Source organism: Strongylocentrotus purpuratus, unplaced genomic scaffold, assembly GCF_000002235.5.
Source record: "Strongylocentrotus purpuratus isolate Spur 01 unplaced genomic scaffold, Spur_5.0 spur5_scaffold_8, whole genome shotgun sequence".
NCBI classification, from domain to species: domain Eukaryota; kingdom Metazoa; phylum Echinodermata; class Echinoidea; order Camarodonta; family Strongylocentrotidae; genus Strongylocentrotus; species Strongylocentrotus purpuratus.
Genome location: NW_022145614.1, coordinates 2,464,327 through 2,480,839, shown reverse-complemented (window position 1 = coordinate 2,480,839; position 16,513 = coordinate 2,464,327). Strand labels below are relative to the sequence as shown.

The following is a 16,513-nucleotide window of genomic DNA, read 5'->3' as shown; positions in this document are numbered from 1 at the left end:
TGAATAACTTACTTTTCATATGATATACAATATGAAATGAAAATGCTCCATTATTGTTTCTGATAAATCAATCATATTTGTGATGAATCTACAATTTTGAATTACATGATAATGATACAAGGTAGTCCTGGGCAAAAACGGTTAACTGACGTTTACAGGACCTTGTCAGTGAAGAAAATCGTTTGCGATAAAAAATTAAAAAAATAATAATTAATAATTATTTCTATAGACTCTAGGCCTACGAAAAAAAAATAGTTTTCGGTACTTTTCTTCCAATCGCCATGCGCTTAACGTTTATATGCAATATGCCACCTCTGTTTTTCGAATCGGTAAAATAGATCGCTAAAAGTAAAAGTAAAAATGTTACAACACGAAAAGAAAAGATCCAGAAAAAAACCTTTTTGTTGTTGTATTGAAACAATTATCAAATAGATATAAGGATTATATCGGTGTTGGACAAAGTTCTGAGTACATACATGTATGAGTACAAATTTTCATTTTTTATTCACAATACGGTAGATCTAACTTAGGATTACGAAGTATAAATAGCAATGCCAATGCGGGTGATCATTTGGACGCAGAGCGAGCTCTGGAGCTGGCCTCTTTAAATTATTGCGAGCGGAGTTCGCTGGCTTGAGCTTGTTTACGAACGTACGTCTACGGTCTAGTCTCTGTGACAGTGTATGTGTATAGCGTGCCGCACCGGTTGTGCAGCGCTCGTATTCTGAATCGAATCGTGCATCGCCAAATCAATCACAGTTTCACACTAGGCCTGAGTCAAACCGTTTAACCGACGGTTATCCGACCGCATTCATCAAAACCGTTTAGCATTTCTCGCTCCGGTTAACCGTTATTTGCATACATTTTGGAATGTGCTAATAGCCGATGATAAAGATAATCAAAGAAACCGCAGTGTAATGTTACACCCTGGCCGCTGCGCGCCAGCTTTCTGGCAGCAGTAATTCCCATGAATGAATTTGTAAACAATAAAACAACCAGCCCCCTTCTCTCTTTTCTCACCCTCTTTATTCCCTTCTCTCTGCAATGTGTTCATCGCTCATGTACCTTTTCTTATTACTGCACTATCAGCTCACAACTTTCTAAATGTTTACACATTCGATGGTCAGTTCCTCTCACATCCCTTCTCCCCCGAGTCTCTCTCTCTCTCTCAATATTAATATCCATCCCTTGCCGGCCGACTCGCCCCCTAAAATAATGTTCATATATAAATAAAATACAAAAATATTGATAACAATAATAATTGAATTTTTAGAAATATCAATCAACAAAGTCTTGGATATTGTGAGTAATTTAAGTTTTTGATCATTCTTCAATTCAGCCGATTAACACAGCCATCCTTTCTATCGAGTCTCACTTGTCTTACTTGTCTTACTCATGTCCCTGCCTCGTCCATGCAGGGACATGCAGGGACATGCTAGCCCATGCGTGCTCTCTCAGTCACACACACATGTACACACAAACCTCCGGCGCCCAAATACACTGTACATACACACAGATGGAGAGCTCATGCTTGTCACATGCACACTTGTGGGCGTGGCTTCTTGACCTCCCACTGAACTGGGTACGGTGAAAGCACGCGCGGTCACCAACCTGTAATTTATGCTGGTATCAAACTCCACCCACATAGCTAGAGAACCTTCCTCATTGGTCACTAACTTGGATCAGCTCATTGCAGGGTGTGTCTTGGGTGTGTGTGATACACACTTCCACATAATTTCATATGGCAATGATACATGCAGGGAGCTCTCTCCCTGACCATGTGCAAACATTGCATTGCAAAGCTAAGGCATATATAAACACGTCACAGATCAGCTATCTTCACAGAGTAACTTTGCAAGGTTAATCATGATATCAAGTTCAGATGAGGAATAATAAGACATGTTTTATGTTGTTTATTAGTGGTCTCTGTTTATCAGGATGACCCAATTTGTGCCATAGTCCGGGGCTGGGAATGCTCAGCCCGACAGTCTGAAGACCAGCAGGGTTTGAGATAGCGACTTGACCGAATATGATGTGATTTTTGTATTATTATTATTTTTTTTTGGAGAGGCTTACAGCCGGCTACGATTGCCGTTACAGCCGGAAAAAATAGCCGGTTGCTGGCTATTAACAAGAACCCTGCTAACCCATGACCTATGGGAGTTGGGTCAACTTGGGTGGTTCATGTATTAAGCCTATGGAATTGACTAAATTCAGTAGTCAATTGGCTAAAGGAGTTTTCTGCTATATTTGCTAGATGACGGTCATGCTTTCCAGAAAGCTATCTTCTACGGCCATGAAGCTACTCTCCTGGTGTTTGAGCTTCTTCTCTTCTGTATCGTAGATCTCATCTTTACCAACTATGTCTTAGCTGGAGCTATCACCTACATCACCAGTATGGTAAGATTGACAGCTTTCTATATATCAACAAAATTATTTAATACTTGTTTCCATCTGTGTAACATCCAGTTTGCATGATGACTTACACATTCTCAACCTAATGATAAGATACGGACAGGTCGAATGTATATTGAGAGCAAAAAGAGCTCTTACTTATATCTCTCAGTTAATGCCATTCTCCCTCTCGCCAAAAAAATCTTACATTTTTTCTTTGAAAAGTTGACTAACTTACTTTTTTACCTTGATGTATCAATAGTTATGGTTGACAGTTTTTAGGATTTAATTAATTAAATACTTAGATTTAATTCTTTGTATGCCTTCGCTACAAAGTAGCCAGAGGCATTATTTTTTCTGGTTGTTCGTACGTATGTTCTGTCTCGACGCAAGCTATCGGAAGTAGATATATACCAAAAAAGGAAGAAAAAGGATTTTTTTTTCTTTTTTAGAATTTTACTTTCAATGGAACTAGTCTTTACATTACAGAGTAGATTTAAGGCTTTTATCTGTATTCCAAATATGAACAGGAACACATGAACATTTTTTGACACAATACATTTTCTTGTTTCCTCTTAATTTTGAATACAGATTATAATCAAGATTCGGGACAGTTTCGGAAGAAGTAACGTGGCAAGAAAGACGTTGGTTGATGAACGCTTTTTAATCTAATCCTTGCCGCAATGCCGTCCAGCTTATTTTAACATGTAGATATCAACTTCCTTCCACATATCAGTACTGTTAATTAATTTATGTTAGTTTTCATGCCCTCTACTTGATTTGAATTATGAAACAGGTGAAAAATTAGAAGGGAGTATTGCAGATAGTTCCGTTCATCCGTGATATTGTTATCACCACAAATAATTTGCCCATATCGAGGGTTCATCGACACAAAGACGTAACTCCATATATTGCCATAATGAGTATTTGGTATCAAAATGTTCAGAAAAATGTGGGCCTTCCAGGAAACACAAAGACTTAACTCCACCCAACACCCCATTGAAGTCGATGGCTAGTGAAACATAGACTTAACTCCTTACGGCCCAAGTGCTCAGTGACACATAAACCACTTTTTCTCAAAATGGCCGAAAAGGAGTTATGTCTTTGTGTCACTGACCCTTCGATATGATATTCTTTGAAAGATATCCATCTTGCATCCATCAAAATGTTTGACAATTTAACAATCAGTATCTTTCATTAACAATGTATTTATCGGATCTTGTGACAAATTCCATACCCAATTTTTTTTTTCTGAAGATTTTTCTTCAGGGAGGATTTTATCAAATAAAGAAAGTAAAACAATAACTCTTTTCAGTAAAGTATGATAAGAGTTTGATATGTATCTTGGTATAAATACGCACATTAAATATAATGCTTATTATGTTAAGTAGGGGTGTGATTTTAGATTGATTCCATACCATCAGCAACACTTTATCATTGGTACAGAGCCAGAAGGACATTAACTCTGTGTTAGTGCTCTTTTGGCTCTAAACAGACAATATAATCTTTATAATAATGCTTAACATGTAACCTCTTCGTCTTATTTTGCAACTCGTGTTGTCAAAAGTTTATAAGCTTTTTAAAGTACCGGTAGATGCTATTATTGAAAAGCACATCCTCTTTCTTTGAAGTTCAAAATGAATGCTTAGATTTTCAACAGGAATAAGAATAATGATAATAATACATGGCATTGCTTTTCTAATTGACCTTAAACATTGAATGATAAGAATGTGTGGTATATCAGCTATAATTCTCTACAGAATTGGTACTGTCTCTTATTGAAATCCAGTTGATTACCTTGAACTTCATGTGTTGAAGGAGTGAAACCTTGAATTTCTACATGTGTATTATTGTAATTTAAATCATTTGTGTGTGCAATCTTTATTGTGTTGTTGGTTGAAGCATTTTCTTAGATGGTTCTTATATTATGTGTTAGAATGAAATAAAACAGATGCTGTACAAAATAACTTGTATGTATTAATTAAATGTAAAGAAGTTAACGCTTCTCTGAAATGCTCTAGATCTAGTCCTCATTGGTATTGTAGACTTGAGGAACTTTCCAGATTTTTTTCTTTGAGAAAAGTAATCTTAAGTTCCGTAATTGTACAAATGTTAATACACCTAATTTTTATGTGTGTAAAAATGCAGATGAGGTTAACGGTAGACTGATTTTCATTAATGATTTTAAATACACAAATTAAAAAAAAAACAATCAGGCTAAATTCAATTATAGTGGGAACATTTAATTTTTAATTGAATTAAATTTATTGATTCATCTGTCATTATAACAGAAAACTTCTTCCATTGGTCTTCGAATAACAAAGGACATTTCACATAAGAATTATTCATAAGAATACAGTGTAAAAACAAACAATAATCATTATTTTCAATATGTATATTATAAGGACCATGTCTGTATATTTTTGACACCTTTCTATCTCTTCTCAAGAGAAAGTATGTACTCTTCTAATGAAGGGGAGTAACAAATCTATGCTTTTATGAGTCATTATAGAGTAGAGATCATTTTGTTTTCAAGTAAACCCATTCCAAAATTAAAGTGGAATCTACTCTAAAGTAATGGTTATTAATAAATTGAGAGTGGATTCCCACTCTAAAAGCTATGATTCGTAACATATGCCCTCAAAGAGTGGATTGTCATTTGCCTGTACATTTAAAGAGTATTAAAGCATGCTATTTACTGCTTGCCGTACATGGCACCAACATCCTCTGGCAAAACATTCATCTACATATTGTTTAAGATGTGCTGTGATTGGAGTCATGATGTTAAATGTCTGTGTTCAATATGTTTAATGGTTCCATAATTATGGTTTTGCAGTTGAGTGTGATTGTGCTACCATACATTGTTACTGTGTTCATATTTCATTGTTCATTTCTTACAAAAGAAAAGAAGAACTTATCTCTTGTTTTTCTAATGTGTTTCTTCTTTAAGCCAAAAGTTGTGATGAGACAGGGCTGGAGAGAGAGAGAAAGAGAGAGAGAGAGGGGGAGGGAGAGAAGGAGAGATGAGGGGGGGGGGGGGGTTAAAGGAAAAATAAAAGGAAATACATGTAGGCCTTTTTCCCCTGACGAAATGAGAGGGAAAGGAGACAGAATTGAGAGAGAGACGCACAGACAACTGGAGTGAGAGAAAGATAAAGAGAGAGGGAGACAGAGAGACATACATTTTACTCATGCTACTTATATTTCTTATTTAAAGATAGTTTGTAGGGAATGAATTCATAATCATTTTCTTTCAATCGTTTTCCAATAAATTTGACATGGTAAAGTGCCTATCCGAAAAAGAAAAATATAATAACGGTTGCATCGCCCTTAAATCCCGGCCTTAAATAAAGGTTTTGTTTTGAGGTCGTTGTATACCCGTATTTCCTTTGAGGCATAATTGATCTGTTGATAGTAGTATACAGATCGTCCAAATAAAATGAAAATCTAATTGGAATCGGTGATACATGTATTTTACCATTGATAGAATTAAAATTTAGTAGAAAGAATCCATGCTTTGTGATAATATCTTAATTAATTTATCACATGTGATGTAAATTTATGGAAATAAAGTACAATGAATTGAAAGAGAGGGATAAAGAGGGAGAGGAGGGAGATGGTACAACATGGAGCGAGAGAGGGAAGAGAGATAGAGACGCACATATAATATATAGAGAGAGGCAGAGATAGAGAGAGAGAGAGAGAGAGAGAGAGAGAGAGAAAGAGAGAGAGAGAGAGGCAGAAATAGAGAAGGAAGATAGAGAGAGGGCGAGAGGGGGGGGGGTAGTCCTTTCAGAGCCAAATGGGATCTGTTTGCATTTGAAGAATAAATAATACAGAAAATCTTCCACAATTAAACATAAAGTGCTTTACAAGTTAAGTATGTCCTCGCGTTTAACCCTATGTCATACATGAATATTCCGGCTTGTCCGTTCTGTTTGTATTGTATTGTATGTGTATTCTATTTATTTATTCACGTTAAAACTCACAGTCGGTCAAAACAGACTGCTTTTCAGCAAGTCCATGCACATTGTTAAAAATGAAAGATTTAAATATCTTTAAGAAAATACTTGAAACAAAAAAACAAAATCACAAAAATAAAATATAACTTTATTATACTTTAATTATAAATTACAATTTGTATCCAGCCCCTCCCCCAACCCCCGTTTCCTGTTTCAGCTAAATTTTAACAAGTAAACATGTACATTCAATATCATTCCTTCCAAATATGTATTTGTGCTGGGTAAACATTAACTCTATACATGGTTCCCTAGGTGTTGCAGATGCATTCCCCATATTAAAATAAAAATCATCACTGTGCTCTCTCTATAAAAAAAAATTGAATTTGAATTTGAATTTGAATTTATTAACAACAACTCATCACAATATGAAAGTGAAACCTACTTTACAGGTATATGGGAGCACAGAAACATGTACATTGAATATCACTCCTTTCTACTGTGCTCCCATATAATTATGTAGGTTTAACTTTTATATTATTGTTTATTTGTTACAATTTAGCTGAATCAGGAAACGTCCTCGTTGAGGTTTTTCTTTATTTGTACATAATTATGTCGAAACTCCTACAGTACAAGGAAAAAGAAAACCCAACGAGTGCGTTTCCTCTTTCAGGTTAACGCTAACAATGCATGTTTAGTTGAAACAGGAAACGCCATTGTTGAGGTTTCTTTTTATTTGTACAGAGGGAATTTCGACATGTGCACTTTGATGATTTTTTTAATCTTGTGAATAAAATCTGCAAAACCGACGTACGACCTTGCAAAAGGGGAATGTTTACACAGCACAAATACATATTTCCCCAAAGTACATACTCTGTAAACTCATAGTCATATTTATATCAAAATCATTGCGCATTTCTATATTTAAGTGGATTTGATGAAAATTCGTATAGTCGACCATATTCATGATTTCCTTGATTTTTCCACAGCCAACAATACGGAAAAGACGTACTTTTGATTGCTCCTGCCATCGATGATAATAACTTCAAAAATATTTTGAATTTTTAGCAAAATGCTCAGTGGAAGGATGAATACAAATACACAAAACAGAGTTTTGCTTCATCTGTTAATGATCATTTCGACTTTTATCCAAAGTTCTCATCAACTTCGTTTCGGCAGGGACCTCCCGGCTGGTTTTGGTAAGATTGAATCAATTTGAGATATTAAATTTTTTTTCACGTATCAAAAGCCCGTGCATTAATTTAATGTTACTAGATACCTAACATCGTCAGTGTAACAATAAGGCATGGATAATATCTCGAGGGAAATTATCATTTAAAAAACGTAAGTAATAATGTCAATCTCGTTTGAGACATATCAAGCGTGAAATAATGAGCGAGAAATATAATTTGGCTAGGTTAATCAAAATTCAAGGTCAAAATGTTGATTTTTGCAAAAAACATTGCTGTTTTTTGTTTAAAACACGAGAAAATACAATAATAGAGTTGAAGTTTAAGTTACAATACCGATTCATCTATTTAAAAGTATTTAACCTTCTAATTTTAGACTCTTAAAAAAACTAATACATCTTGCAAATTGATTATGTGATTACCCTCACACGCATCAACTTAAAAAAATACCAGTTTCTCGTTGAGACAACCTTTGAAAAATTGCCTCAAATTTAGCAAGCAAGAACAAATATGATTTATAGAGTGTCATCATATTTTAAATTTTTTCTTAACAAAACAACACTATCACAGATTGCGAGATGTGAGTGGTAATTACCCTACGAAGTGATATAGGATGTAGAATTCATTGAGAAGCAAAGTCTAGTACCTAAGCTCCAGGACCGATTGGTCCCATGGTGATCCTACGTCCTGTAAGTAGCATGAAAACCACGAAAGCGAAAGCCTTAAACAATAAACTTAACACTAGTACTACCTACCTGGCTACCTGGCTGCCACCGTCAGTTGCTGGCGATTGGCGACCACAAAAAAACACATTCCAGGTGCCTAAACGTAGCACTTGCTTCTTCTTGGATAGGTTAACAACGGGATGTACTATCCCTAACGTAAATGAGACATATTATGACTAACTGGAAGTAGGAACAATCGGATCAAAGATAAAAGATATTACAGTACGTACCTAGCTGATCCTATGATCCACGGTTTAGGAATTGAGATCATGCAATCGTTATAAATAATACAGGATTACGACAATCTATTCGATTCTCATCTTATTTGTCTCCCTTAAAGGCTCTACTGAAAATGTGAACAGAACCGTCTCCGGATGGCCTCTCAGCCCGTTAACGGCTTTCTGCAGTTATGGGGAAACTTCTATCTCATGTGGACAGACCTATCTGGACTTTCATCTTGCATGTCACTGTGATCCTCGCTGTGTCTTCTACAACGACTGTTGCATTGATTACGCACTATCTTGCACTTCTAACGGTACCCTTGATTATCCTGTTCCCGAAACTATCGTTGGAATCAACCATGAGCAAGTAACCTGCATCAGGGCACCAGGATCACCATCATGCGGGTACTACCAATTCGTCAGTAGTTGTCCGAGCTCATGGACTCGAGATGACGTCAGGTTTGAATGTGAAAGAGATGCCGACCTTCAAAGTCCCTATCAGTTCATACCAGTTGACTTCATGCGTGAAATAACCTTCAAGAATGTGTATTGTGCTATATGTAATGGTAAAGACACACAGGACCTTATTCCTTGGGTCTTAGTAGCGTGCTGTTCCGGGACAATTAGCTTCGATGAGGAATTTACGTTCGAAAGGAAAGTAGCGTTCATTATCGAACAATGCGAAAAGTGGTTTACGAAGGCTCCGGAATTAGAGAGCAGTATTGAAAGATCCTGCCCTGTTATTCCTTTTCCAGATCGATGCCTCAGTATTTTAACGGATTCCTCCTGCTTTATTCGAGGAGATGCGCCTAGTTTCAACTCTATATCTTTATTGCTTGATTTTAGGGATTTTAGGGATTTTAGGTCACCGGTGTCATGTAGAGTTGATCAACGTTTTGACTCAGAAACCCTCACATGTGTAAATCTGACTTGTCCTAAGGGTTTTATACTGGACGAGCAACAATCTTGCATCAGAGCCGATCCCCTTCATACCACTGACAAAGATTGTCGTGGTGCTACTAATCTCCCAACTAATATCAGCATTGAATGCATTGACTGGCTTTCCAAACTGAATGATCAATGTCTTCCGTCTTTTTTACTTGCAGATGAACTGCATTCTGCTTTAGATGAGATTTTTAATTTGACCCAGGAATTGACCGTAGATCGGATACAAGTGATGACTCCATATTATGTCGATGGTAATGAAACAAAATGTACTCGAGGAGTCAATATCTCAGGATATCTGGAAGGTAACTTCTTTGCAAAACTCAATTTGTTTTTCTCTACTAGTAAACCTGCTGGTATTTCTTTATCGTCATTCTATTGTCAGATTTCTAGATTTCAAGTAACCTATGGCTGTTTGTCTGAAATGGATTACTGTCCAAATCAAGCCACAGTTTCAAACCCCAAACCCTATTTTGACAATATGACGAGCGGTATAAACTTTGAGAATCCCGATTTCTCTCTTTATAATTCAACCTACTATATTACGCACACACTTGACATGTCAACAGAGTCTTACACCAAAGATGAGTACATCTACGTATGCAACTTTACTAATTTTGAGTCATGTCCACTGCTCACGCTCAATGCATCGTTATTTAAAGAAATGCATGATGGATCACTGCTATACATTATAGAAAACATAAGTTTCCCATCTGGCGAATTCACCAAAATAGGCAACCATAGCGTCCAAGTTTGTAATTTTATCAAAACGGAATCGCAAAGGTTCCTAAACTATTCTCAAACACAGGCTGTTCTTAGTGCTACTGGATCTTGCTTATCGATTATAGCCCTGTTGCTGACTATAGCTACGTATGGTTGTTTCAAGGACATGCGAAAGACAACCTTTAGTGTACTCATCATGAGTCTTTCTGTTTCCTTGATAATTGCCCATACCCTTCTCTCGGTAAGCGGCGTGTCTGATATGATTCCCGGTACATGTATTACAGTTGCCATCATTGGACACTACATGTGGCTCGTTGTCTTTTCTCATACGTCTGCCCTTGCTGTTGATCTCCATAGACGCTTTGGTGTTACTGTGAATGTTCGTCAAACAAAATTTAATGAGGGCGCTGCAATTCTGTCGTACTTCCTAGTCTTCGCTTGGATGTCTCCTCTACTCATAATGATCCCCTGCATGTGTCTATTCTTCACTGGCTTCAATATTCGTAACTTTAATTTGTCCTATGGGCAAGGGAGTTGTTGGATTGGTGATGGATTAGCGATTCTGTATATGTTTGGAATTCCAATAGCCTTCTTTCTTCTGATTAATCTTATTATTTTTGCATCGATCATCGCGGGAATTTGCACCAAGACAGCCCCGAAGGCACAAGGACAGACCAATACATATTCGAAGCAACTCAGTGACCTTTGGATTTATGTGAAGGTAATTATAGACCATCATTTTCTTATTGACATTCCCCCAGAGAGTATGGAGGCTCGAGAAGACACGTGCTTATTCACCATATTGATCAATTTCCTTTATAAATATGACCCCCTTCAGCCTACACTCTGGCGTGAGCCTCTTTGATATCCGAATAAGCTTGGGATGCCCAAATTTAGATGGACAGGTCATAGAGCAACATTGATATACGCAAAGTAATAATGATATGGTTTTCATTAATGTATAACTCTTTTTGCAATTTGAAAAAGAACAAAATTACTGAAGATCTACAATTGATTTACAAATTAATCCATTGTAAAAAAAAACATTGGTTTCTGAAAAACAAGGAGAGAGAGAGAGGGGGGGGGGGAATGCTCCAATTAATTCCATCATGGAGGCTCAATGAGTAATATATTTTAGGATATTTCAGGATAATTTAATGTGAGTTTATCATTGCTGTTCAGTTTGTCAGCACAATGACTTTAGCTTTCTATTTTTTTTAAGAACCCTGAAATAGTTTATATTAAATCATGTCTTTGAAGTAAGAAATATGAATAGATAAGGTTATGCTAGATATCTACCGCATTTCTTTAAGAAGCTTTGATAGCCTGTATTTATTTTGCATCTTATGCAGATGTCTACTCTTCTTGGTTTCACATGGATCTTTGGTTTCGTCGCTGCCTTCGCTGACGTCACAGCTCTTTGGTATATCTTCATCATCCTCAACTCTCTCCAGGGAGTCTACATCTTCATAGCATTCATCTGCAACAAGCGTGTCTTCAAGCTCTGGCGTGACTCATTCTCGTGCTCGTCCTGCGTGACATGTGGAAATGTTCCCCAAATATCTTCGCAACCGACAACCAATTCGGGTCCCCGAAAGGAGGCGAGTGGTGCAACCACGTCGACATTTTTAAATGTCGCATTTGTTGAAGACGAATAAAGGAGATTCCGAAGCTGGTTGCATAAAACATTATAGGATAGAATGAACCTAAAAAAGGATTAAATTAATTCCGTTTGATCGAATCCATAATTTAGGGTTTCTCATGCACTTATCAAGAAGGCAACCCACTGACTATCAGTCCGGATACTACTACTGAGAACAACCCAAAGACCAATTATCGTGGATATGCTACGTCATTAGCAATGATGTAACCGTTAGGGTGAGTGATAGGGTTATATAAATCATGCAGAATCACCTTTCATTAACCCATCGTTGGCTCAATCGGTAAGGTCAGCGTAAAACAATCTTAGAGTTGTGGGTTCAAGTCTCAGTTTATTCAGTTTTTTTGCCTTTATAAATAGTGAGGCAAAGCAATAAAAAAAATCAAAGTCTAATTGTTTGTGACCTCTTTCCAAGCTGCTAATGACGTAGAACATATCAGCCATTGAGAAGAACGGAAATATAAGAAATTGCAAACCTGTTTGGGAATAAAAGTCTAATTGTTTGTGACCTCTTTCCAAGCTGCTAATGACGTAGAACATATCAGCCATTGAGAAGAACGGAAATATAAGAAATTGCAAACCTGTTTGGGAATAAAAGTCTAATTGTTTGTGACCTCTTTCCAAGCTGCTAATGACGTAGAACATATCAGCCATTGAGAAGAACGGAAATATAAGAAATTGCAAACCTGTTTGGGAATAAAAGTCTAATTGTTTGTGACCTCTTTCCAAGCTGCTAATGACGTAGAACATATCAACCATTGAGAAGAACGGAAATATAAGAAATTGCAAACCTGTTTGGGAATAAAAATTTCGCCGGCCGTATTCTGAGATTCATCTTATTTTTGATAAAATCTTAGATTTTATCTCAGTGAGATAAAATACCTTTATTTATTTTTCATTCATTTTTGCGGGACTTGCGGTACGCCCATTTGAGATGCGATAACCAGTGATTTAGATTTATACACCTAAAACATACCACTCATATAATGTTAACTCATAATTATGTGCTCCTTGGTATTACAGCCATGAATAATTTACAGTTGCATTTTGTCTACTTGTATTATTATGATTATATAGTTTTTTTTAAATCATGTAAATACTTATGTAAAAATATTGAACAATTCAGCCACCAGGCTGCGATGCATATTTTGTGAAATTTATAAACAATTATCATTATTATAGATTTAGATTGCACTCTTATCTTAGGTTTTATCTCAGTGAGATAAAATACCCTTATAATCTATTTAAAAAAAATTATTTTAACGAGATTTTATTCTATCTAAGACATGACCATTTTTAATGCGATAACCAGTAATAAATTTCGTTAGATTTCACTGTCATGCATCATGTTCAGTAGTCCAGAATCTGGCCGATTTAATTTTGATTTCCACCACACCCAGGGGTGGATCCGGCCGGCGGCAAGAGGGGGGGGGGGGCGATTCGTGAGAAAATATTTAGCGGCGACTCAGCCAGCCGGTGAATAGGCGGGGGGGGGGGGGGGGGGTAAGAACATTTTTGGGGGGTCTAAGTTGTAAGGAAATATTTAGAAGCGAATCATCAGGCCGGTGAATAAGCGGGGGGAGGGAGGGGCCAAAAAAAAAAGATTTTTATTTATATTATCTATTTTTTTTTTGCCAGGGGGGTCGGGGCTTTAGTTTTTGGTTTTAAAAAATATAAAATTAAAGTTACCATCTTATTGTTTACCAGTATCTTTTAGAGGAAGGGGGCCGGGTCCGTCCCCCCCCCCCCCTCTTGCCGCCGGCCGGATCCACCCCTGGGTGTGGTGTGGATCCGCGCATGACCACACCAACGCAATGCGACCTCCCCCTACTTAATTGATGCCAGCCGAAGATGGCGTGATCCTTATATTTGGACTAGTGCCATCTATACACACAGTTTGGCCACCTTTGTTTGTTCGAACTGGGTTGGCCAAACTCTGTGTATAGATGGCTCTGATTTGGACGCCTGGCGAAAAAAAAATAGCTGGGCCATAGTATAAGTTCGTTGATAACGCCATCTTCGGCGTCTTAAATCAATAATTGTAAGGAATATTAATAACTTGAGAGTGGATTACATAAATCCTCGAAGAGTGGACTATCGTACTCCTGTACATTGAAAAATACTATAGCATGTTATTCACTGCCTGAAAAACATTGGTTTACATAGTGTTCAAGATTTGCTAAACGGAGTCATGATGTTAAATATATATGTTTAATATGTTTAATGGTTCCATAATTATGGTTTTTGCAGTTGAGTGTGATTATGCTACCATACATTAATAATGTGATGTTCATATTTCATGTTCATTTCTTACAAAAGAAAAAAAGGAACTTATCTCGTGTTTTTCTAATGTTATTCTTCTTTAGGCACAAAAGTTGTGATGAGACAGAGAGCTGGAGAGAGAGAGAGAGAGAGAGAGAGAGAGAGAAGGAGAGGTAGGGGGTTAAAGGAGAAATGAAATTAAATACATGTAGGCTTTTTTCCCCTGACGAAATGAGAGGGAAAGGAGACAGAATTGAGAGAGAGGCACACAGACAACTGGAGTGAGAGAAAGATAAAGAGAGAGGGAGAAAGAGAGACATACATTTACTCATGTTACTTATATTTCTTATTTAAAGATAGTTTGTAGGGAATGAATTCATAATCGTTTTCTTTCAATTATTTTCCAATAAATTATGGCAGAGTTAAGTGTCTATCCGAAAAAGAAATATATAATACGGTTGCATCGTCCTTAAATAAAGGCTTTGTTTTGAGGTCGTATACCCGTATTTCTTTCGAGGCATAATTGATCTTTGATAGTTACTAGTTATATACAGATCGTCCAAATAAAATGGAAATCAAATTGGAATTGGGGATACAGTATGCATGTATTTTACCATTAATGAACATTAGTTGAAAGAATTATTTCCATGCTTTGTGATAATATCTTAATTAAGTTATCACTTGTGATGTAAATGTATGGAAATAAAGTGAAATGAATTGAAAGGGAGGGATAAAGAGGGAGAGGGGAGAGAGGATACAACATGGAGGGAGAGAGGGAAGAGAGATAGAGACATACCGTATCAGGACAATTACCCCCTGGGCAATCAACCCCCGGAAAATTACCCCCGGAGAATTACCCCCCGGGGGCAATTACCCCCAAGGGCAACTACCCCTCCCCCGGAGAATTACCCCCGGGGACAATTACCCCCCAAGGACAATCCCCCCCCCCGGGAAATACCCCCGGAGAATTACCCCCCGAGGACAACTACCCCCGAGGACAATAACCCCCCCCCCCCCATTGACAATCACCCCCGAGGAATTCGTTACACTGTGACGCATAATGCGAGATTCTTTCCAAATTGCTATTTACAGAAAATTTCATAAACTATCATTTTCTTAGTTATTTATGAAGTTCATTTCAGTATTTTCAGTTTATTAAATTCGATGTGGAGGGGGGGGGGGGGGGGGGGGACGGGGGTGGAAGCTGCCTAAATTAATTTCTTAGAAATTTAACAATGTATTGCGCGTAGATGAGTACGCGTAACAGCCTCTCTCATCAACAGTGGCACAACAACGAAATTAGGATATAAGATTTCATTTATGCATCATCTGTAACTTTTTTAATCAGCTGATCGTGTATTTGTACTTGTATGTATAATGGGCCCCCATCCATGATCCAAAATTAATGTTTTTCTTCACGTTATCTATGTATTTCTGTTGTCATGCTGAAGTATAATATGTATTCTTGTACGGTAAATTATTTTGAAATAGAAATTGCCTTCAAGTTATATTTACGGTGCGCCATGTCAAAAGGGTAATTAATCTCATTTGATTTTGTAACTCCAGCGCAGCGTTTTTCAACCGGGGTGCCACCAAAGAATGTTAGTTACATTTGGAAAACGTTGATTGTGTGAGAAACTAATATCAGAAACGGTTAGAGTATGTAATTACATGAGAAATAACAATTTAAAAACAATAAAGTGTCTTTCTTCCTCGCGCGCTGACAATATTTTGACAGCAAGGCGCCCGAATATATATTAAATCTTTTATTTCGAGATAACATTGTTACCACACTCATTACATTTGAAAAGATGAAAAATAAAGGCAACGAGAGGCCCGAATATATTCGTGTATCAAAGTCACGACCTTCTTAGGGCCTGACGTCCTCTCTTTTCGAACCCTACTTAGGGCTTGGGTCCTCTCCTTTCAAACCCTACATAGGGCTAGCGTCCCCTCCTTTCCAATCCTACTTAGGGCTTGCGTCCTCTCCTTTCAAACCCTACTTAGGGCTTGGGTCCTCTCCGTTCAAACCCTACATAGGGCTAGCGTCCTCTCCTTTCCAATCCTACTTAGGGCTTGCGTCCTCTCCTTTCCAATCCTACTTAGGGCTTGCGTTCTCTCCTTTTAAACCCTACTTAGGGCTTGCGTCCTCTCCTTTCCAACCCAACTTAGGGCTTGCGTCCTCTCCTTTCCAACCCTACTTAGCGCCGGCGTCCTCCCCTTTCCAACCCTACTTAGGGCTAGTATCCTCTCCTTTCCAACCCTACTTAGGGCTGGTATCCTCTCCTTTCCAACCCTACTTAGCGCCGGCGTCCTCCCCTTTCTAACCCTACTTAGCGCCGGCGTCCTCTCCTTTCCAACCCTATACTTAGGGCTGGTATCCTCTCCTTTCCAACCCTACTTAGCGCCGGCGTCCTCCCCTTTCCAACCCTAC

The 16,513-nt window shown here is 37.6% G+C and overlaps 2 protein-coding genes across 4 annotated transcripts in view; both read left to right on the top strand.

The window, feature by feature from the left end:
• Positions 1 to 3,351, top strand: part of LOC586120 (meckelin) — a 36,042-nt gene extending 32,691 nt beyond the window's left edge. For all 3 annotated transcript variants that reach the window (XM_030975289.1, XM_030975290.1, XM_030975288.1), the window contains 2 exons: positions 2,258 to 2,400; positions 2,986 to 3,351. In XM_030975289.1, the coding sequence (XP_030831149.1) occupies positions 2,258 to 2,400; positions 2,986 to 3,066 (224 nt within the window). In that variant the 3' untranslated portion in view covers positions 3,067 to 3,351. The remainder of the gene's footprint in view (positions 1 to 2,257; positions 2,401 to 2,985) is intronic.
• Positions 3,352 to 9,322: 5,971 nt separating this feature from the next.
• On the top strand, positions 9,323 to 12,221 carry LOC105446693 (adhesion G-protein coupled receptor G2-like). The gene is made up of 3 exons (XM_030976069.1): positions 9,323 to 9,739; positions 10,811 to 10,878; positions 11,510 to 12,221. Exons 1-3 carry the CDS (start codon positions 9,667 to 9,669, stop codon positions 11,813 to 11,815), a joined length of 447 nt encoding a protein of 148 aa, XP_030831929.1. The 5' UTR covers positions 9,323 to 9,666; the 3' UTR covers positions 11,816 to 12,221.
• Positions 12,222 to 16,513: the final 4,292 nt, after the last annotated feature.

Excerpts from the sequence above, each read along its gene's own strand:
- LOC105446693 (XM_030976069.1), top strand. The coding sequence starts at position 9,667 with ATGACTCCATATTATGTCGATGGTAATGAAACAAAATGTACTCGAGGA. Across the intron at positions 9,740-10,810 it reads TATCTCAGGATATCTGGAAG|CCCCGAAGGCACAAGGACAG; the intron begins GTAACTTCTTTG and ends GCACCAAGACAG. Across the intron at positions 10,879-11,509 it reads ACCTTTGGATTTATGTGAAG|ATGTCTACTCTTCTTGGTTT; the intron begins GTAATTATAGAC and ends CATCTTATGCAG.